This window comes from Pomacea canaliculata, linkage group LG2 (assembly GCF_003073045.1).
Source record: "Pomacea canaliculata isolate SZHN2017 linkage group LG2, ASM307304v1, whole genome shotgun sequence".
Taxonomy (NCBI): domain Eukaryota; kingdom Metazoa; phylum Mollusca; class Gastropoda; order Architaenioglossa; family Ampullariidae; genus Pomacea; species Pomacea canaliculata.
This window is the reverse complement of record NC_037591.1, coordinates 39,889,153-39,910,541: the sequence shown is the minus strand read 5'-3', so window position 1 is coordinate 39,910,541 and position 21,389 is coordinate 39,889,153. Positions and strand designations below refer to the sequence as shown.

The 21,389-nt window shown below is 37.6% G+C and overlaps 2 protein-coding genes across 2 annotated transcripts; both read right to left on the bottom strand.

The window, feature by feature from the left end:
- Nucleotides 1-1,637: 1,637 nt before the first annotated feature.
- LOC112558067 (low-density lipoprotein receptor-related protein 5-like) lies at nucleotides 1,638-11,678 on the bottom strand. The gene is made up of 17 exons (XM_025228255.1): nucleotides 11,639-11,678; nucleotides 9,947-10,012; nucleotides 9,498-9,682; nucleotides 9,065-9,221; nucleotides 8,315-8,551; nucleotides 7,453-7,621; nucleotides 6,980-7,113; nucleotides 6,623-6,782; nucleotides 6,134-6,261; nucleotides 5,358-5,456; nucleotides 4,994-5,041; nucleotides 4,548-4,661; nucleotides 4,077-4,265; nucleotides 3,187-3,234; nucleotides 2,921-2,983; nucleotides 2,378-2,434; nucleotides 1,638-2,131 (listed from the first exon to the last, which is right to left on the bottom strand). The coding sequence occupies exons 4-17, from the start codon at nucleotides 9,186-9,188 to the stop codon at nucleotides 2,055-2,057; spliced, it is 1,647 nt and encodes a 548-aa protein (XP_025084040.1). The 5' UTR covers nucleotides 9,189-9,221; nucleotides 9,498-9,682; nucleotides 9,947-10,012; nucleotides 11,639-11,678; the 3' UTR covers nucleotides 1,638-2,054.
- Nucleotides 11,679-14,533: 2,855 nt separating this feature from the next.
- On the bottom strand, nucleotides 14,534-21,333 carry LOC112557729. Its single transcript, XM_025227739.1, has 7 exons — nucleotides 21,193-21,333; nucleotides 20,720-20,855; nucleotides 20,491-20,589; nucleotides 18,673-18,783; nucleotides 17,845-18,009; nucleotides 15,995-16,153; nucleotides 14,534-15,613 (listed from the first exon to the last, which is right to left on the bottom strand). The coding sequence occupies exons 2-7, from the start codon at nucleotides 20,784-20,786 to the stop codon at nucleotides 15,609-15,611; spliced, it is 606 nt and encodes a 201-aa protein (XP_025083524.1). The 5' UTR covers nucleotides 20,787-20,855; nucleotides 21,193-21,333; the 3' UTR covers nucleotides 14,534-15,608.
- Between the last annotated feature and the right edge of the window lie 56 nt (nucleotides 21,334-21,389).

Sequence of the window (21,389 nt, the reverse complement as noted above, 5' to 3'; positions counted from 1 at the left end):
GTCAGGAACTTAGCTTGATTTGTGAAGATATAACTAAAGATGGTGAACTAGGTGAATTGATAAAATATGTATATGTGTATGTGGGTGGGTGTGAGATGTTGGGATGGATGGGAGAGTGCTAACATGTACACTACCCACTGAAGGGTAGTAAAGAGTATGGAATTTGTGTGAAGGAGGTTAGGAGAGAACAAGAGTGTTTTTATTCTTTATTTGCATGTGCTTGCATGCTTTCATTTACTTGATAAGATATGCAGGTATACATGAAGAGGCTGGAAGAATGAAAGAATGAGGGAGTGATACAAATAATTAGTTTGATTGTACCTCTTGTTGTTTTTTGTTTCTTCTTGGCTTGTCTGGTTCTTTTAAAATATACATAAACTGTCAAAAACCAAGCAGTCAGTGTGTGTATGTGAGTGAGAGAAAATTGTATGTAAAGATCAGAATGTGTGTAAATGTGTATGGCTAAATTTTATCTCATTATCACCATAGTAGGTGAAAGAATAAAAAAATCTGGAATTTTGTGAGCTGACGTACATATAACATGCTAAATATATACATATCTACCCATGTGATTTACATACATTTGACATATTTCTAAAGTTTACTTTATAAAAGTTAATACACAGGAAAAGTTGCGTATTGAAAACCACGCAAGGGAAAGAAAGAGGAGGGTGGGAGAGGGAGACAGAGGAGGGAAAAAGCACTTTAATTTGTCTGGTCATGTGTTTCGTAGTACACAGTATTACACAAAAAGCCTGTTTATACTAATTCTACACTTTCTTTTCGGTCACTATTTAACACACACATATCTTAGGATAGAACTTGGTATCATGTTTCCATTTATTTGTGCAGTATGGTTAATGCATGTTAGAATAACAAGTTTGTGAAATGTTTGGTGGTCTTAGCGGTATTTGATACAGATTTGTGTTGTTGCTATGAAATGATTTACTGTTGGACGCTTAACCGTCTCCATGGAACCTACTGTAACAATCTGTAAATTTGAGTATTGCAACACAGAAATGATTTTTTTTTTCTTTTTGCTTCCACACAGTAATAACATGTAATTTTATTTTTCAGTTTTCCTTCTTTGTCGCGGCAAAAGAAGTGTCCACCCAAACATTGAAGATTGTAAAGCTTTTTTTTTCCTTTTTTTTATGTATGCATGCATATAAAGTTGTCTATGACCTACATTTTTAATTTGCGGGGTGAACCTTGTCACAAGATATGACTATGTTTTAACAATGCATTAACAATAATACCACGAACTATTTGCTGTCAATGAAATGTTTATAATTTCATGCTGCTTACACATTATACCACTAAAGACATGCATACACGGATAACTCTGCAACCACTTGTTGTCGAAAGACGATATCGTTTGCCTCCCCTGACAAAATTCTGTAAACGGTTTTAAAATAGCTCAGGTATTCACACCGTGTAGTATGGAAGACAGACAGAAACAAATAAAATAGCAGTACGTTTCGATGCATTTGTTGCCTGACAAAGTAATTATTATTATTTTTTTTTTATTTTGGGTGGGAGTAAGCATGTGTGTATATTTTAGCGCTGCATGGCGATGTTTTCGTCCGTTGCATTCGTTCACTTCATGACCATCACCTACTACACACCGCAAACACTTTCACAAGTAAATATTTATTTATAATATCAATATCAACACTGTTGACAGCGTTTCTTAATTGTGTAATAGCTTAAGCATTTACATTTACAGCATCCTTTTATGAACAGCTTTATGTTTAAACTTGTTTCTTGCTAAACATTACAGTCTAACAAATAATATTGTTAAATTACCGATACACGTAGCTGTTGACTACTACAGTTCCTCTTCAGTTGTCATATGTCTACTGGTGATCAGCTCTTATTATTTGCAGACACCCTTCAGGTGATAGTTTTTAAAATATTATAGAATATCCTTTATCAGAATAGCTCAATATTCACATTAATAATAATCAATAATTATGTATTTTATTCTGTATATTCCATTGTAAAGTGACACGGGGAGTAAAGAATAACAAATTTAATACTAATGCTATTAATTAGATTGTAAAGCCCAAAGCCAGCACACTTCCGGATGAGTTTCGCACTGAATAAAGGTAGTTGCTATTACCCTGTGCTGCAATGCAAACATAAAAAACGGAGTCGGTTACTTAAAATCTTAAAAACATACGGAGTCTGTTACAAATAGATAAATAAAAACAACCCACACTTATGGAATATTGTCAACAAACAATTAGAACTTAGATAAAAGTTTGATATAAGAATACCAATAGTTTAGTACAGAAGAGTTCGGCAGTTTCTAAGTATGTAGGTAAAATGAGAATCCTTTCTAATACACTTAATCAGTTTGTGAAAGCCATACCCGGGGTACGTCTGGACGAGTTGCGCACGGCGCGTATGTAGTCATCATGGTCTTGTTCTGCAAATCACAAAAACACAACAAAGTCAGTCACCAAGCTTAAAATGCTGTCAAAGAATAGGTCTTGTCGATTGATTATCGGTTAATATGAAAAAACATTATTATTATCTTCTTTCAGAATTTGTTACTACATGTAATTGTTTGATGATGACTCAAGTGCAGCTGACAAAGTTTGTATAAACTATAAAAGGGTTATTGCAGGTTAGCACCACGTTGTAAGCAACAATATCTGCAGTCAGATTAAACTCTAATTGCTGCGTATCTTAATTGAATTCTTAAGACAAATTTTAAGTTTAAAACATCAGGTTAATTAGAGAAGCACAGCCAAAAACAAACGGAGATAAAGTAAGACATTAAATTGATGTCACAGCAATCAACTGTTAAGTACATACACGTCTCATTGCCACTAAATTCGACAGTCAAGATACATGAAGGGACAAGAATTAAATATTTTAATTCAAATAAAAGTTTATTAATTTGTGGTACCCGCAGTTCCTATATTTTCTGAGGAGGTGCGCCCTCGGTGAAGATAATCGCCATGGTCCTGGACTGTAATGAAAAAAATACAGTGGAGACAGCTACTTGGTATAAATTAGACATTGCCAACAAACATTTAGTAGTTAAATTTATAGTAAAGTCATATTTAAGTATTTCGAACAGAAAAACAGAGGCATTTCACATTCTAGGGTAAGTGCAGTGAGTACAGTTTTTTATTCTAATATATATATAATTAGAGTATGAAGCCAGCATACTTATGGATAAGTTGCGGACTGGGTAAAGGTATTCGCCATTGTCCTGTGCTGCAAACCAAAAACACAGTTACTTCGCTTAAACTGCTGAGAATTTAGTCAAACAACAGGCCTGGAAAATTATCATTATTTACAAATTCACCAAGATACATCATCATTTTTGTTAGTGCATAAGTTCATGCTACTTTGTTTTATTTGTCGGTCGATGAATGTAAATCTTGAATTGTGTCTAATTTACGGGCCTTTGATTATTGAAATGTTTACTTCATTGAACTCAAAATATTTTCTGCGATGTCAGAAAGGTACTCTCATGAGAACCTTTTAGAGCTCACCGAATGTCCGAGGCCTTTAGGGACCTCAGAAGTTACAATCTGTTTTTGTCAGTTGACATGTTGTTCTTCTATCCACCCACTACCCTCCCAAAAACAAAACAAAACAAAACAAAAAAAAGCACAAAAAACCCCAGTTATTATTTGTATCCATATTCGCAGATTTTGGAACATTAGAAGTTGGAAAATGAAGACTCTATTGAAATCGCTCCAACATATAAATATGACACTTGTCCTACTTGTAAGTAAATGTCCGAAGGAACTGATATCCAAGTGGTTCAAAAGAACGCTTAGTAACCCGGATGCTCGCCAGCTTGATTCCCGTGAGGCATACATTCCCCAGTCAACGTAGCCATCACGACAGGGGAACTGACTCTCGAGAAGGTTAGAAAAAGAAAAAGCAGAGGGTAGGGGAAAAGATGGGTCCCGCCCTCAGTAAAACATTGGCGTGGTCTAGCACCTCCCTTCCCGAAGACCTAAAGAGAAAAGTGAAAGGATTAACTTTCTATTGTTGCTTATGATACATTTATGATGACATTTAACCTTTTACCCAGTGATACCTACCCGCGTCATCAAAGTCATCAAGGTTGTGTCCTCCATAAACGGACTGAAAATCTTGGTAGATGTGCTCTTCCTCGTCAAAAGCCAAGTTGATTGCCAGAGTGGAATAATCGCCTGGTAGTGACCCCACTGGGATGGTAAAGTTGCTTTCTCTCCTCGTGAATACCTCAGGGCTCTCGAATTTCTTCTCACCTGCACAAAACATCACCTGAGAGCTAAGGAAACATGTGTTTAACCTCCATCACCAATGATGTTAATTCATGTCTAAAGGTGTTGTACTGTTGAATAAATACCCAACACCGACCATCTCTCTATCAAGGAGCGGTAGGTGCGAGACGTGTTTGGCAAAGCTCGGAAACGGTTTTTTGAACTCTGGGTTATAGGAATAAGTTGTATGAATGTTTTTGACAGCTCGAGCTAATCTTTTTTTAAGGTTTACTTTTTTGCTGTGAAATAACTCTCTAGTTGACTTACGCATTCTTGTTCTCAAGAAAATGACGATGGCGACGATGACAGCAGTTCCTACGACGACGACAACAACGCAGGCGACAATGATGACTATTGAGTTAGTGCTGATATCCTCTGTGTCTGAAATAATCAACACAAAATAGCGATTACTGACATTACATTCGACTTTACCTGTAATAACTTCTCTCTACTTTAGAAAATTGGACGATTCTCACTCTGCGTTGTTCGGATTAATTTTTTTTCTCTTTCTTATGAAAGTTATCATTTGTTATTTTATTAAACTATCTGTGGCACTTCTAGTGACCTCCCATTCCGTTAAATGAACTCTAAGCCTAAAAGTGATTTATATTTTTCTGCCTTTGTAATTGTATGTGAGTATCTAAGTACGTAGGTTCATTGGTACCTGGTGAGATAGTCACCAGTGCTGTAAACACTTGTTTTGCCATACTCACTTGTGCGGTCACTTCTTTCTGCAGTTTGATCACTTGTTTCAGTAGATACTAAAAAGAAAAAAAAATGAAAGAGTTGAAATAAACTGAAAGGCTAGTTTACTGTCACAGCTTACTATCTAGTTTATTGTAAATTACATTCTCCTTGTATGCAATGGCACATTTAAAGATGCTAGTCATTTTTCATCAATGGGTCTTACATTTTTTATTGTATATTTTAAATGTGTATTTGAAGGCAAATTTTTATTGCCAGTAATGCTATGTGATTTTGCTTGTTAATTCTATCTTTCAAAATCTTTCACATTTTTTACAAAACAAGCTTGGCACGTGTGTGACATACATGTTGTTTGAGAATTCCTATACCTACTGGACTCTCCGCTTTCAGTGAGACATCTACTTCTGTTGCCAGGAGTAGGTACACAGATGTAACTACAACCACCGTTGTTGTTTCCACACCCGTTGGGCCCTGTAATTCGAGATACCACAGACAGTTTAACCTCTTGAAGGATGCAGACACAAAACTACAATAGCACTTGACTGCTTTATCTTTCTCTTCTCTTTGTAGATCTCAGTACTAACAGTACTAACATGCTTGTGGTTATTTTAGCGACTGTTAGTCTTCATTTTGTACTTTAGGTCTTGCTACTCAAACGGTTACTATTCCAGCATCTGTTCGGCGGCTTCAGTCTCATGTAAGTCACGTGACATGTAACGCAACCTACCACCTGTAACATCCTGGGTTACCTGTGCCAACTGACTATTCTAACCTACGTTACAGTCAATAATTCTTCTGATTCACCGATACTTTGGATGATTTGAGGTTGGTATGGAGCTTTCCCTTGGTGTAATGTGTTTTGCATATTGCATCCAGTCATGTCGCCCTCCCGACAATCATTGCCAGCCTCATCAAAGTCGGTGGTTTCTTTCTTTTCAATCTATCTTAATCAATCTATTTCAAACACATCTCTCTAAAATATTATTCTCCACATACTATCTTGCGATCATTTCAGGGGCTGTTAGTGTTACAAGTCTCCACAGTACTAAGCATCTTGAGATCATTTTAGTGACCGCTGGTCTACATTTAGTGGTCTCCTATTATGACTTACTTCGTCTTGTATCCTTCGAGATTTTTCCTAACCTTACCTTTATCCTCAGTTTCCTCTGCGAAGACACGGATGTCGTTCAATCGTCCCACAGCTGTCGCAATAATGATGTCAGTGCTTCCATCAGTGCTAATTCGATGAATGAAGGTTTTTGCAGACCCCAAACTGCTGACGAAACAAACATATAATACATACCATAAACAAACACATATAATACACATCATAACAACATATACACCTCTGCCAGCCGGCTGGTCGCGCTTGGCTGCTGTAACCACTTATGGTTGTCTCCCACATCCCACTGTGCACATACCACATACAACACCTCTACACTGGCACATACGCCGCCCCCCTCTTGCCTAAGTGTCCCCAGGCTTGTCAACAAGCCACCCTAGAACTTCATAGTTACTTCCCCATTTAAGTTATCTCATGGCAAGCAAATTGTTAACTGCTACAGGGTAGCTGCATCAGGTAAACTAACGACAGTATGAATGAGACATCTGAAAATACAAAAGTGTTAATTAGCTACCTTGGAAGTCCCCAGTCTGTGACAAACAGGTCATTCAGGTAGATGTCCATGCCAAAAAAGCGGGATCCTGTGCTTTGAAGAATCACGGAAGTGTTTTTGCCGTCCACATCCACCCATCCTATAGTGCTCGTTTGAATATCTGTCCAGTACAGTCTTCCACCTATCATTCCATCACACAAACACACACACACAAAATGTTTCCATGATGTCCACACAAATAAACATACATCTGCATAGATATTTGCATTCACATAATATGAGATTTCAGTTCTCCATATTTGTTTTAACAAACCAAGGGAAAAAATTAATTAATCAAAAAAAAAAGGGGGGGGGGAACAGAAAGGGAGATAATCTCACCGACTGTGTCCAGAGCCAGAGCACTTGGTGAGTACAGATACTCAGATCCTGAGACCAGAGTCTTGCGTCCAGACCCGTCGTAGTTGGCTCGCTCTATTCTAGGTGTGGCGCCCCAGTCGCTCCAGAATATCACCCTATCATCATTTTTTTTTTAAATACAAAGCAAAAGAAATCTGTCAATGTTATTTTGAAGTTTTCTTGGAAGTTGCTTTAATTAAAATTTATTTGGACTGACAGACCTGACTTTTGTTGTCTTCAAGAAGTTCCTTTTCTGTGGTTTTGCTTTATATTCATGAAACGTGTATATATCCGACTAGAGCAATGGCTGCTTTGTTTTTAATAATTATTTATTTATGAAACGGTAGTCTAAACAATCGTATTCTCGGTGGATTAGAGCTTTTATGTCGATTTTTTACTATCATTACGATATTAAGCTAAGTTTTAATGCTTTTCCTAAGTTTCTGTAAGTATACCCATTGTGTTTGTCCAGCTCGATGTCTCTAGGCGTGTCAAGGTTTGAATCAATGACTATCTGGTGTCTGTTGTTGTACATTGTAATCATGCCAATAACATGATAGCCTGCATCAGTGTAGAAAATCAGCCTCGACAGCGAGTCAACAGACATGCCATCTGGAACAGCGCCTGTAAAATATTCTTGTGTTTATTGTTAAACACGGGAACACGTGAAAGTCTTTATTTTTTATTTTCTTATTAGGTATGAGGCACCTGCCTGACTCTTTAAGCTTGCAGTTAAATGGAAATTTCTACTGAGAAATTCGCTGATATATGTCCAACAATTTTGAACTGGATTCTGCTTCCCACTGAAGTACAAAAATCTCTCTGTTAAAAGGTAAACTAATTGCCACTTGATGTAATATTTTAAGTTAAGCATGAAAACTCCATATGTTGTGTCGCCACTAAAGTGTGCTTGTTGACTGAAAAAAAAATCATTATTAGCATGTGATGGAAGTTTGGTTACCCATGGTGCACTAGACTCAAAAGAATAAAGGTCAATCTTTGAGTGTGTTTTTCTCAAAAACATTATTAAAAAACCAAAACGCATTTCTATACAATAATAATGTGTCACTGTTTCGTCTCATTTTGCTGAAACTTTGAGCTTTATTTTCAGAAATGTATTTATAGATACTCTGAAATTTGACGACTTGGTTTCACCATCAACGACAGCAGTAAAGACTGGAATATGTCAATGTCGTAAAGACTGAAGTAGGTTAAGCACCTTTTTATGCCCTTAAGCATAAAGTAAGTATATTGGATGAGACTATTGACATCTGTCATAAATGAGTAACTAGAGCCTGAAGACAAGTTTCACCAGACCTTCTTCTAAGTTGCGAACGAGTCGAATGTCGCTGCCGTCAAGGTTGGCTGAGCGGATGGTCTTCTCCTCCGAGTCCGTCCAGTAGATGCGACCTGTTGGTGGGTCGTAGTCAACAGCCATCGGGTTTTGCAGTCCGTCTAGAGGGATGTTAAAGTTGCTGATGGTGTCGATGTCGATGTGGATGATAACGTCTGGTCCAGTGTTGGTCACAAGGAGGTTCTTCTGCGGAATGATTGCTGTGAACAATCGGATTTTATCCAGTGTCCTTAAAAATTATTATGACTATCAACATTGCCAGCTTTTTTTATTTCAAAAGCTCCGAATTCCTGTTTATAAAGATTTTTGTGACATGAGAGTCTTGAAGAATGTGTCCGAAGAGATTTGTCCTTTGTTTCTATTGTGCCAAAGAAGAAACAACCTTCACTCTCTCTCACACATACACAGATATGCGTGCTAGCAAGTAATATAGATTTTGTGGTAATCAAATACTATACATTCTTGATATTCTTTTGTGAAACAAATTCAAGTTTAATCCTTGTTACTCCTCGATTAGCATAGGGCCGCAACAAAAACGAATTGAAGCTCATGTCCTATAGTCCTGGGGCCTTAACAACATTTCTTGTTTTTATTAACACTGGTTCTGGTGCTGGGTGTTCTTAGTCTATTAAACCTATTCATGTTACATGTAAAATATAAACTATATAAAACTGCGGTAAAATATGCGGTTGACTGCCTTTTTCTCCCATTACCTGTAGTGTAGGCGGCTTTGAAGCCAGCTCCCGACACAGAGGAATCCGAGCGGAACATGATCCACATCGTGTTCGCCGTTGACCTGATTCTTTCCGGGACGGTGGTGTTGCAGAAGGTGCCCATAGATGGTGAGGACACGGAATTGCCATCCCTAATCTACAGTAGACCAGGATCATAAGCCTGGGAAGTATCCGCAGTTACATATGACATATTTTATAATAATTATGTAGTGTATCCTTTATTTTTCTCTCCTTATCTTTTCCTTTTTGACGGAGAGGTTTTCTCATAAATAAGGATCACTGATTTCCGTTAATTTGTTACAGATAAACAATAAAAAATTAAGCAAAACTATCAATAATGAGATTGGTTTCCTTACATACAGCTTTATCTCACTCAGTAGTTTCATAAACAACTATTACAATAATCACAAACCTGCAGAAAGTCGTAATTACAGTCGGAAGTTCCAGCCTGGAGTTGAAACTGGACAAAGGTCAAGGTTATACGATAGCCATCCGTTGCATTGATTATGTAAATACACTCCTGGTCAGGCGGGTATTGGCTCGGGTACAATGGAGACGAGAAGGAATCAGTGAGTGAAGTGTAGAGGCCGCCACAAGCTACAAGACATGTTCAAGGGAGTTGTTTTCTAACCAACGAGAAGTTTGTATCTTCTAAGAATTCAATTGATATGTTTCTTCAGAAGATAATTTTTTTACTCTGTATTCACGCAAACACGTGTATAATATGTACAATGTCATATATACACATACATTTCTAACACAAAAACACACACACACACATATATCTATACATTTATACATATACTCAAACATGCAGAATACATATATGATATCAGAATGTTGTGATGACTTTGTAATTACCTTGCACTTGTTGAGGAAGTGCAAGTGTCAAGGAAACAAAAAGAAGTTGTATGGACTTTCTGATTGCTGAAATCATCAGAATAAAAAAAATCAAGCCAGTATTAATTTATAGATATAGCAACGAGCATTTAATTTCATTTACCAAAGACTGTTTATAAATAAAGTAGAAATATTACATTAAAGGTTTGAATGTTTTTTAGGTAAATGTGCGCAGACATGTTAGTTAAAAGATGTAGACACTACATTAAAGGTAAATGAATAAGCATGGTAAATAAATAAATGAATTAAAGCAAGTAACAGCAACATGATTAGCTGTTGTGGAGCGATTCAAGTATTTATATAAGTCTGTGATTAGAATCATAAGTCTTTAATTTTTGTTACTGTTGAAACACAGGTGAGATGAGACAGAGTAGTACACGCTATTCCAATCATCAATGGTCTTCGACTTATTCATCAAAACCCGACACAAAATGTCGCACAGCTTTTCTTGCCGGTTTTGAAATGATTTCCCTGGTATGTGTAACTCAGTCTTCACTGGCGAAACTTTAAAATGTTAAGTAGCAAAATTTGTAGAGAACAACAGCAAACTGTTTTGAGAAGTGTGATAACTAATCTTTTATAAAGATGTCTTTTAATGTGGATGTAGCAAACACAAAGTGAACGCATGCAACTCTCTCATTCAGCAAAACAAATATGTGCTTGTGGGCTTCCCTCTTTTTATGCTTGATACAAAAATAAATAAGTTTTTTTTCTTTTTTTCACGAATCAAAATTATAAATTAAAATTAGATTACATATACATACAGATATGGATTCAACAATCAATCCAACACGGTTGTGGGAGTTGTGTGGTGTTAATGAACCTACTGACAAATATCTGTACCACGAGTGTTCACTTTGTTGCTATAGAATGAGTTTCTTGCTTTGTGCTCATAGTTACAAGTACATCTGAGAACTCTGTGTAATGAATGTTGTCTTGTCATTTGTCTGATGCCTAGAAGATTACAGGTGTAGAAAGCCAGTAGTTGTGTTATAACAATGTGCAAGGGAGCGTGAAGGTGTGTTCTTCGGTCCACCCTCACCTTGACAGGGTGAAGACATAAAGAAATACCACCTGGGTGTCTCGCCCTGCTCCTACCTGGAGTAGCATACTGCTAAGGTAGATGACTAAAATCATGACATCTGACAGCTTCAGTGCAGCAAAATAAAAGCAAATAAAATATTGCTGAATTCCTAATGATTACATAAATTAAAAAATTAAATGGAGGCGAATGGACCATTATTGTCGTGATATATTTGAAGTACAAGGCCTAAAAAAGGTTATAAAGATACTACACTCCTATCACAGACTGATCACCATCTATTAAATGTGTGCCACTTCCATAATGTGTGATTGATGGATTAATCAACGCCAGCGGATAACCAATCATACTCCATGCCACCTGTCCACCTGTCTTTCTATAAATAAAAAGCGAAGCTTGTTTTTCATTTTGTGAGATCGAGAAGAGTCGTCACCATTGTCAGTACAAATAATGTAATAATCTTAGTGTCAAAAATTTCACTTCAAAACCCAGGCCACTGTAGTATTATACAATAAAAATTGTATTACACATGAGTGTTGTATCCATTTCTTACACCAACACTCACAATTTTTGACTTTACCATTAAGAAGAATATTTGAAAAAACTCACACCATGAAAATAATTTCCCCATTTGTTTGGTGAACCTGGTCTTCACAGGACAGGCACACATACAGCTTGTGCTCACATGTCTGTTAATCCATGTAGGTGTGGAAACACATCACAAGACCCTTCATTCGTGCTTTCTTCCCAGTCCTACACTGTGAGTCCTTTCCAGTCCTACACTGTCCTACACTCCTCGTGTTATTGTACACCTGACTATTAACACACAAGCGGATGGTGTTTCCCTCGTGGATGAACGGAAAGCTTTAGTCTCGTATTTTATTTCAACCTATCAGTTCCCTTACTTCATGTAACAGTGGAAAGCCCTCTTGGTGAGATTTTATTATTAGGTTGGGTCTGGGTGAAAAAATCAACCGCCTAAAAGGTAGAAAAATAAATTATTACCAATGCGTTGCTTGTAAAGGAGAGTACACAGTTCAACATTAAAAGTTATTATCGCCATCAACATCAGTCTTGACCGAAAGCGAACTGTCCTGCCTCCCTGTTCTCTGACATAATCGGGCATCTTCTGAATGCTATTCAAATCTTTTTTTGAAATTGTGTCTGTTCCTTATGCACTCTTAGAGACTGCAGTTGTCAAGACTGCAATGTCGTCTTTTCAATCATCTTTTCCATCATCTCACTCTCACAGCTTCCCGTCCTCGTCGTGTAGCGGTGCTGAGGTCGTAAGGTCAGGTGAGAAAAATCATGTAGGCTGTAAACATTGACTAAAGACACATCACCACGAGGCCCGTTGTACTGACGGTAACGTGAGTTGACTTTAAACCGGGTTTACTTCAAGCTTTTGCTGACACTTATGTCTTTAGGACTGTCCCACCCTGAGAAGTGATATGTCCCGATTACGAGCCCGAATGATATTTCATACTTCTTTGGAGAGGACATCGTCCTATAAACTGCTGTTTTATGAAAGGCAAGTTTCACAAGTTTGCTGTGACCTCTGTTGCCTGTTGGGTGAAGCACGTGGCGGCCGCGAGACATGATGATGTAGAAACACGAGCTCTCCGTATTCTCGAGGCGCCATAGTTATAAAACAAGGGAAAGGTGTTCTCTGAGAAACAATAGCACAAGCGTCTTAGTTATAAAGTTAAAAAGTGGCATTCAAACCACGCATATATTGTTTACTCTTAAAGCAGTAGTTATAGAGCAATAGCAAAGATTGGTGGGTAAGTAATATCCACAGGGCTTGGACATAGCATTGTAACTACGAAAACAAAAAAAAAAAAACACTTTTCCTTGAGCTTCCCATGTTGCCATGGGTAAACTAATTATTCTCGTGTCATACCTACGCCACATGGTAAAAAATCAGTTGAAGGCTGAAACAGTGGAAGTTGCAGGGGAAAGGTTTTAGCGTTATGCCAGTAGCTGAAGACAGAAGAGAATAAACACCTGGTCTGATGTGCACAGGTAGTGGTAGCAATCTAGGGGCTTGGGTTCTGTGCAGAGCCTTGATGATGGTCTTTATCTCTGCCAGGCTGGTCTTGTTTTCATCCTGCTGATTTTGTCATTGTGTCAGTCTGCTCGTTGCCTTCAATAGCACAGTGCGAGGATATCCACTGTAGAACTGCTATAAGCCAATTGATATTTGGCTTCAGTATTTATTCTTGATTGTGAACTTTGGGACTAGGCTATACCCAGTACAGTAGTGGGGTGACCCCTATATAAATATTTTAAAACTTTTTTGCCGACTTACCAGCAACGAAAGTCAACAGTTACATGAAGACAATTGTGTAATTAAAATATAAATTTAAGGCCAGAGAAGGAGTAGTATCATAAGTGGAAAGACTTTGACCATACTGCTGAAACCGTTTAATGTAAAGATCCTGCCTTCATGCCTTGTCATCACACACACACACACAATGCGTTGTTATTATCTTTCACACCCCTTCAAAGTGGTAGATGACCCTACTGAATCAAGGCGAAACAAGAAAACAGTGGTGGCGATCCTTTTCATCTTTCGGGTTCACGGGGTGATGTAGTAGGTGACGTACATGGTGATGGACTAGGTGATGTACAGTGTGATACAGGGGGACGCATTAAGTGGTGTACAGGGTGATGGACTACGTGACGTACAGGGTGATGGACTACGTGACGTACAGGGTGATGTAGACCTAAAATAGCGCGGACCAACTCTGACTACACTGACCGGGATGGAGATACAACCTAAGCTGTTAAAGCTAAACCGACTTTTTTTCTCATGAACATAAATAGTTACACACTGACCTTCTCAGAATTCCTTCCTGGTTTCTCTGAAAACCCGTTCTTTGTATATGTTGTCAGGTTATACTTCATAACATTCTACATTACAAGTCAAGCGTATAGTGTTTTTTTTATGTGATTTCAGATTAAAGAGTCGCCCATGTAGTAAAGTCGGTTACTACCTACAGACTGGTTTAAAAGCAGAACATGCAATTCAAAGTTAATACTTCTTATTGCCATGAGGTCTAGTCATGCCTCTCACTCTCTGCCAAAGTCAGGTATTTGTTTACACCTTTGTGTCATTGAAAGAGATCTTTGCGCATTCGCTGTCACCTGAACAGGGGTGAAGGTGGTGGGTGGGAATCTACCTCATATTGCCAACAAGCCCAAGGTAGGTTGTCCCCATGAAACAGGTGGGGCAGTAGTTGTGAAGCGAGGGTAAGCCGTTGCCTTGGGAAGAACTCAATTAAATGTCTTGTTTCCAAAGTTATAAAGCGATGTTCAGATCCCACAGATGTTATTTTACACCTGAAGCTGTACTTTTAAAGCGGTGGCCTGTTTGTTTAAGTGTGTATATGTGGGGATGCAAGTATCATATTACAGAGAGGTAATCTAAAAATGATTCACTCACAGCAAGAACTATAAAAATATGAAAAGTATGTAACCAGAACAAAGCTAGAATTTGAGAGTTCTTAAGTCATTTTATGAGGTAAACTGGGAAAAAACAATTACATTAGCAGAAATGTTAAAATAACACAAAAACATTAAAATAACCAATGTGCATACCTAAACAACATCATGAACTGCAAGATAACGTATACTGTAGGAGGGAGCAGTGGGAGGTATGAAGGTCACTATAGTAGGGAGAAAGAATTGGTGTTTATGTCAAACCAGCAACTGTTGTCACACCACAGTCCACCGTGTGACACTCACTTTAAGGTGTATTTCTTGTGATATTTCTACGGCATAAAAATATCCCCAAGAATTTATTGTACGCTAAAAATATTTAAAATTAAAAATTGTAAATCGCATTTAGAAAATGCTCTACGTGTTTCGACCGTAGGTCTGTAAACATGGTACATGTACAGAGAGATATATATCTCCGAGCAGTTCGAGCTCAATCTTTCAAACCCAGAGGCTCGCCAGTTGAATTACCAAGTGACAGTTGGTGTGTAGAATGGTCACAATCACTATTACAAGATTCGTTCTTTACATTATTTTCAGTAACAACTAAGTTTTCTTACAATTGGCATTTATATTATAGCGTATTGTAAGCATTTTAATATTTAACGTAAAGATGTGTTTGATTAATAAGATAACATAATTTAATAATACAAAACATAGAAAACATGATCCCTAGCACAGACAAAATAACCATTTTATCATCAACTTATCTCTAGTTATTAATTGCTAGGCAAATAGTTTGACTCTCTATTCTGTTGCCATTGTCCTGTGCTACAAATCAAAAATACACACAAAAAAATAGATTAACTGCTTATGTGGCTCCCAAGTCAGCTCAAAGAATATTTAAAGGCTTCGTCGAATACAAAAAAGACATTCTAGTCATTTTCATTATTTCATTACATGGTATTAGTTATTTTAACGCTAGCAAAAATAATCTAATTTGTTTCATCAGACACAAAAAGTAGATCCGCTGCTGTGGATTCGTCATCCGAAAGTTTCAGAAGCTTCGGCTTTGTGCTCAGTTGTCGGTGATGTCGGAAGTTAAACTGAAAGCTGTACAGCGAGTGGTTCGTCTCCCACTCACTCTAGAACAAAAACAATACAAAATATTTACCTAGTGACGGTTCTGCCTTTGAAAAGAAACTCAGACGTTTTAGTCAAAGTAAAAATTATCTGAAATGCATTTACGGTTGTTCACATAATTTCTGTAAAATTGTGGCCTGATATTATATTTGCTATAAAGAGACAATTTTATATTTAGTTAAGGAAAAGTTTTTTAAAATACCACAAAAGCCGTTAATCTCCCACTTTTATTTTTTACGTAAACTGCGGTTTGCAAAGTTCATTTAAATGCTGGCATATACTTGTTACATGAAAAAAAGGGAGATGAGTAACATTTGTTTTTAAAACGGCCACATTTTTTAAATTTATTATGCCTGACATTTGTGTTTACTTCCTAAACATACCTGTTTCGTCACCGGAATGAAAATCCTTAGAAACACGTTCTTCTTCATCGCCCAGATTCGAATAACCGTCACTAGGTGCGGTCGCTTGTTCCCTATTTGCCATGTAAGGAAGTCGCTTCCCCTTGGTGAACCTCACATGTTGTTGGCTGCTGCTCTCACCTGCACAAATCATCGTCTGAGATCATGTACCTGTACGAGTACAGTCATCGATATAATGATAATCTATGACGACAGCTCACCGTAGAAAAACGGGTTTTTAAAAAACAAGCCTAACAATAAACACATGTAACACTGTATTTTACATGATTTATATTAAAGTCTTCTAGAATTATCTTCAGTAAACGACTGAGGCAATTGGCTCTGTGCTGCTGGATGGTGCTTGGAACAATAACACTTCGTCCTGGCTGGTCACAGAGGTCAGGTGCTTTCCAAGCTTATATATTTTTAGGAAAAAAACCGCCTTGTCTCAACCTCTTACGATGACAGCCGTGAAGTCTGGCCTTGGAAGTTGAAAAGAAGTAAAATACAAGAGAACTTCCCTCCTAGTTAAATTCAAGAAAAATATAGGCCATGGTCTTAAAAAAGGTGCCATAGCTACAAGAAGATGGGTCGAGTTGTACTCAGCTCAGTTGACATCTTGTTCATCTTCCTCGAATACAATACAGACCTGTGACTCCTCTATGTAGACGAAGAAAAGACATTTATTTGTGTTAGCAATACATAGTTTCGAAAAAAATTGTTTAGTGTTCTAGCACGACAAAATAACTGTTTAATATTATAAGAGCCAAGTGTACAAACACAATCAGAAGTACAATGACAACTCTCGCCAACGGGACTAACAATGTTTGAAATAATCCTAGCACTGATGAAAGTCTGAATACCAGCACACGTGCATTTCTTCATATACATGGTGTTTTCATCAGAGACTCGTAATGTCTTAGGTTGTACACAGTTCCTCCCTCCTGTCCAAATAATCGTCCAAGAACACGTTCACGCACAATTCTAGCAACACATTTTAATAATAATCTAAGACGATAGCCTATACCCTGGTCGGTGCGACCATTTTTAAGGACAAGTTTAATAGCGGAGAAGGGTAAAGCATTTTATATAATTTATCGTAGAGTCTTCAGGAGCTGTCTTCATCGTTTTGTTTCAATAAATATAGTTTCTATCGATGCCGAATCATGTTGGTGTTTTCTAGTTTCCGTTCTGCGTTCAGGTCCCAGCTCAGCTCCTGTTTATCTGTTAATCTTCATCGACAAGATCCATCTTACATCTACGACTTTCAGCAGTGGAATCGTTAGCAGTTAAAACCTCCACGACAGTTTGCCATACATTACTGGATTTTGTCATATCTAGTGGCCTCGTCATCGTCCAGTGCCTTTAGAGGACTTCTTTAGAGTTTCTTCAGGTATTACCCTGAGATTTTCTCTCGGTTACTTTTACAATATCTGTAGACAAGTAACATGTTTCGTCCAATACCTCTGCTAAATTATAATGTGTTTTTGATATGTTTTGACATGAATGATATACCAACATGTCAGCGTAAACTTCTCGATGACTTGACACCCACAAGCAGCAGCAGGTATGGAGGTAGACAGTCAGCTACCAGTTCGTCCCCCTCGTTAGACCCACCAACTCCGGAAAGAAATTCACGCTTGGCTAATGAAAGTTATGCTTTTCAATCCTCCCCTTCCTCATGACCACATAAAATCATAATAAATTTCACTGTGCCCTCCTGTAGATTTTATTTATAAGGCAAAAGAAGAAGGAAAGTATTTAATCAGGACACCAATCGTCTATGGACCTGTTAGACTTGTTTTGACGAATAGTTCTCGTGGTGTGCTTACCTTTGTCATTAGAGCTGTTTCCGCTTTTACCAAGTCGAGATTTGCTGTAAATGTTGTCAGCAACATCAAAGGCCGAATATGATGTGGCAGGCCGTGGCTCCAATGGGATATCAGGCTTGGTCCCTCCTCGTATGAAAGCCACATCTTCTTTGTCATCGCTTTTACCTGCACGTTGCAACATTCAAAAGAATTATTATCCACGGTCATAGCTTTGTGGACACAAGTCATACAGACAAGTTGATCGTTATGTTTCCTTTGGCACTAGGTTTTGAACGACCATAATCGATTAAAATAATGTTTTAGTAAGTAATGAGATTTAATCTTCTACATCATCATCACACCAAATATCGTGCTAGAGAATTTAGAACGAAGGTTTAAAGATATGATTCCAGCTAATTGGGTGGATAGCTCATAACTATACAATATCAACTGTTGCTATAGTTTATAGTAAAAATTAAGTTAACACTAATGTATTATTTTTAACTGTTAATATATTCTGACAAACCCTGTATATGAAGCAACTATAAGGTAATCACAAAAACAGTTTTTTATGCTTCAGTCGTAATTATAAACATAAAGATAATTTTTGCTATTTCTAACTTAATACCTAATTTTTGTTCTTAACATTTCTGTTTTGTTTAAATATATGTTAAGTTCATGTGTTCAAGAAGTGTTCATCAAAGGTTAGTGTAACAGCCAGCGTTTGGGCCTGGATGAGGATCTGTGTTTGCGAATAATTACATCATGTTCAAAAGTAAAGCACGGTAAACACATGCATCATAAAATCAGATGGGAAAAGTGTTTGTATCTTGAGACTTGGTGGCTCACGTCTTAGTTTGAACACAACGACGAGTGCGACAACGACAGCAACTATTACAACACCAGCCACAACGCAGACAACAGTGATGATCACAGTGTTGGTGCTGGCAGATTCCGCTCCTGAAAAACGAAAAATAGACATTGTATAAGTAATATATATGTATACATCTTTTTAAAATCTGAAGTAACCAGTGTATTTGATATGCATTAAAAACTTTATTCCTTACATTTAAGCAGTAAAATCTACAGAGTAAATATTTCCTATGCATTTTAAGAAAACTTTAAATCCCACATATAAGATATTTTGTTCTTTATGTCGCATAAAACTGAAGCATAATATACAGAGATAGAATAGATGGGCGTGTGTAGTTGGACAAAACCCGTGTTGGTAATAATATATATACTTTTTTTGCGACAGGTCCGTGGTTATTTATTCTTTTTGAAATTTTATAAGGCTCCTCTTCAATTGATTTCGTACACAATAAATGAGGCTGCAACTTTTCTTGCCAATTTTCTCATAGCAAAGCGTTTGTATTTCACTGTATAGAGAAGCACTACAAACATATTTTCCTCGTCGCTTTGGCCGTTGTTTTCGATGGCAGTTTTTAAATATAAATTTGGCATGTAGCTGATTGAAGATGAATAATTTATCTCAAATCCTGACAGAAGCGTCCATCACACACTCATGAAGTTTTCTTTCTTTTTTTTTTTTACTTGTCTCTACAAATTTTTATCTCTTAGGTTTTTGTCAATCAGTAAATCAGAAATATCGGCAACAACATGCACAAACCAGAGTAAGCGAGTAGAGGAAGCAGAGAAGACTGCCTTAAAGGTCAATAGAAAGAAGACCGAAGTGATGAGAATCAACAACAATCAGGAACATTGTCAGCAAGGACGGTGGAGCGGACGATAACATCAAAAGCCGCATCAACAAGGCCAGACATGCTTTCAATAGCCCACAATACATTTGGAACTCCCGAGCACTATCCTTCAGCAGTAAGACCCACATTTTGAACACCAATGTGAAGGCAGTCCTACTGTATGGTTCTGAAACCTGGCGAGTGACAAACACGAACAACAAGCTCCAAACCTTTACCAACCGATGTCTACGCCATATTCTGCGAATAAGATGGCCTGAAAGACCTCCAACAGTAACCTGTGGAAAAGAACCAACCAGAATGCCACTAGCCAAGACATAACAAAGCACAAATCGTGCGGGATAACGTAAACCAGCTGACATCATTGCCAGGCAGGCACTTGACTGGAACCCTCAGGGGAAGAGGGGAGTTGGGAGACCGAAGCAGACTTGGAAAAGAACAGTAGAGAGCGAGGCAAAGGATACTAGAACCACATGGACCCAACTGAAGGGGGCTGCCCTATACAGGGTCCGCTGGCGAAGTGTTGTTGTGGCCCTGTACTTCTCGAAGAGTAAAAAGGAGTAAACTAAAACCTAAAAAGTAAAATAAAGCAGAACTTGTTTTACTTTTGACTCTCTATTTTTTGACTTTATTGTTGCGGCAATTGATAATACAAGATCGAATGTTACATCTGTATCATAACATTAGGTCGTCGTAATGACTATAAGTCACTTTATACTTCTAATTGGACGACTACCATATGTACTGGGCATGCGCTGAATATATGATAAAATAGTGTCGCGTAGTGATACATTGACTGCACCATGTACCCTCAAAGGGTTTTTGCGCAGAATAATAGTATTTTAAAAAGACACTTTAAAAGATGTGAAATGTGTGGCATTTGTGTGTATAAATAGTTTTATATTTTATACAACTGTTTTTGTTTGCCAAGTATTCATAGGTCACCTACCGGCTTCTGTGCCATGAGGAAGACATTTACTTCTGTTATTAGGAGTCGGTATACAGATGTAACTGCAACCACCGTTGTTGTTTCCACATCCATTTGGCCCTGTGATAAGAAACAAGGTATCCGAATTGAAAATATCAATTGTTCAAAATAGCAGTTTACGACCTTTAGTTCTCCTAATAATAAGGCTAAAGATTTTCATCGATTTAAAACTTTAAGATCGTCCTCTGACCTTTATCTTCTGTTTCCTCTGTGAAGACACGGATATCATTCATTGTCCTTGAGCCTTCATAACCCATGCCCGGTAAGTCCCATCAACTCCATAGCGATATATGTGTGTTTTGATTGACTGATTGCTATATAAAAAGCTGAAAATGATTGTTTTTGTCTGTTAAAATACACAAAAGTGGTTCGCTATATACATACGCTCAAGGAAACAAAAGACAGACATAGATACACAACATTTACCCTTGTGAATTTCAAGCAAAAGAAGAATAAAGATGGAAATGATTTGTAACAACAAATATATCTTTTTCTCTTCTAAGAGTTACATGCTTTACAAGCGGCGTATTTATATTTCTGAGATTTAATAGATTATGATGTGGAAAGTAATTTTATTATATTATTACTACTGTTAATGAGAACTTTTCCTACTAACAATGAGCTAAATAGTAAGGTAAGAAAAATGCCAGAAAGTCTACCGACTCCCAGTCTGATATGAAGATGTCGTTCAGATAGATGTCCATGCCGTAGAAGAGTGAGTTATTTTTGTGTAGAATCACAGAAGTTTTCCTCCCTTCCAAATCCACCCAGCCTACATTTTGTGTGCCACCGTCTGCCCAGTACAGTCTGCCACCTGCATGTGAGCGCACGATTCACACACACACTTGTGCACGTAAAGA

What these genes read in the sequence shown, in the direction of transcription:
- LOC112558067 (XM_025228255.1), bottom strand. Translation starts at nt 9,188, where the DNA reads ATGGGCACCTTCTGCAACACCACCGTCCCGGAAAGAATCAGGTCAACG. An exon ending in AGAGGAAACTGAGGATAAAG is followed by an intron (nt 5,457 to 6,133) that starts GTAAGGTTAGGA and finishes CTCGAATTACAG; the next exon opens with GGCCCAACGGGTGTGGAAAC. An exon ending in AGAAAGAAGTGACCGCACAA is followed by an intron (nt 4,662 to 4,993) that starts GTGAGTATGGCA and finishes TGATTATTTCAG; the next exon opens with ACACAGAGGATATCAGCACT.
- LOC112557729 (XM_025227739.1), bottom strand. Translation starts at nt 20,786, where the DNA reads ATGGGTTATGAAGGCTCAAGGACAATGAATGATATCCGTGTCTTCACA. An exon ending in TCCTCATGGCACAGAAGCCG is followed by an intron (nt 18,784 to 20,490) that starts GTAGGTGACCTA and finishes TTCGTTTTTCAG; the next exon opens with GAGCGGAATCTGCCAGCACC. An exon ending in AAACAGCTCTAATGACAAAG is followed by an intron (nt 16,154 to 17,844) that starts GTAAGCACACCA and finishes TGATTTGTGCAG; the next exon opens with GTGAGAGCAGCAGCCAACAA.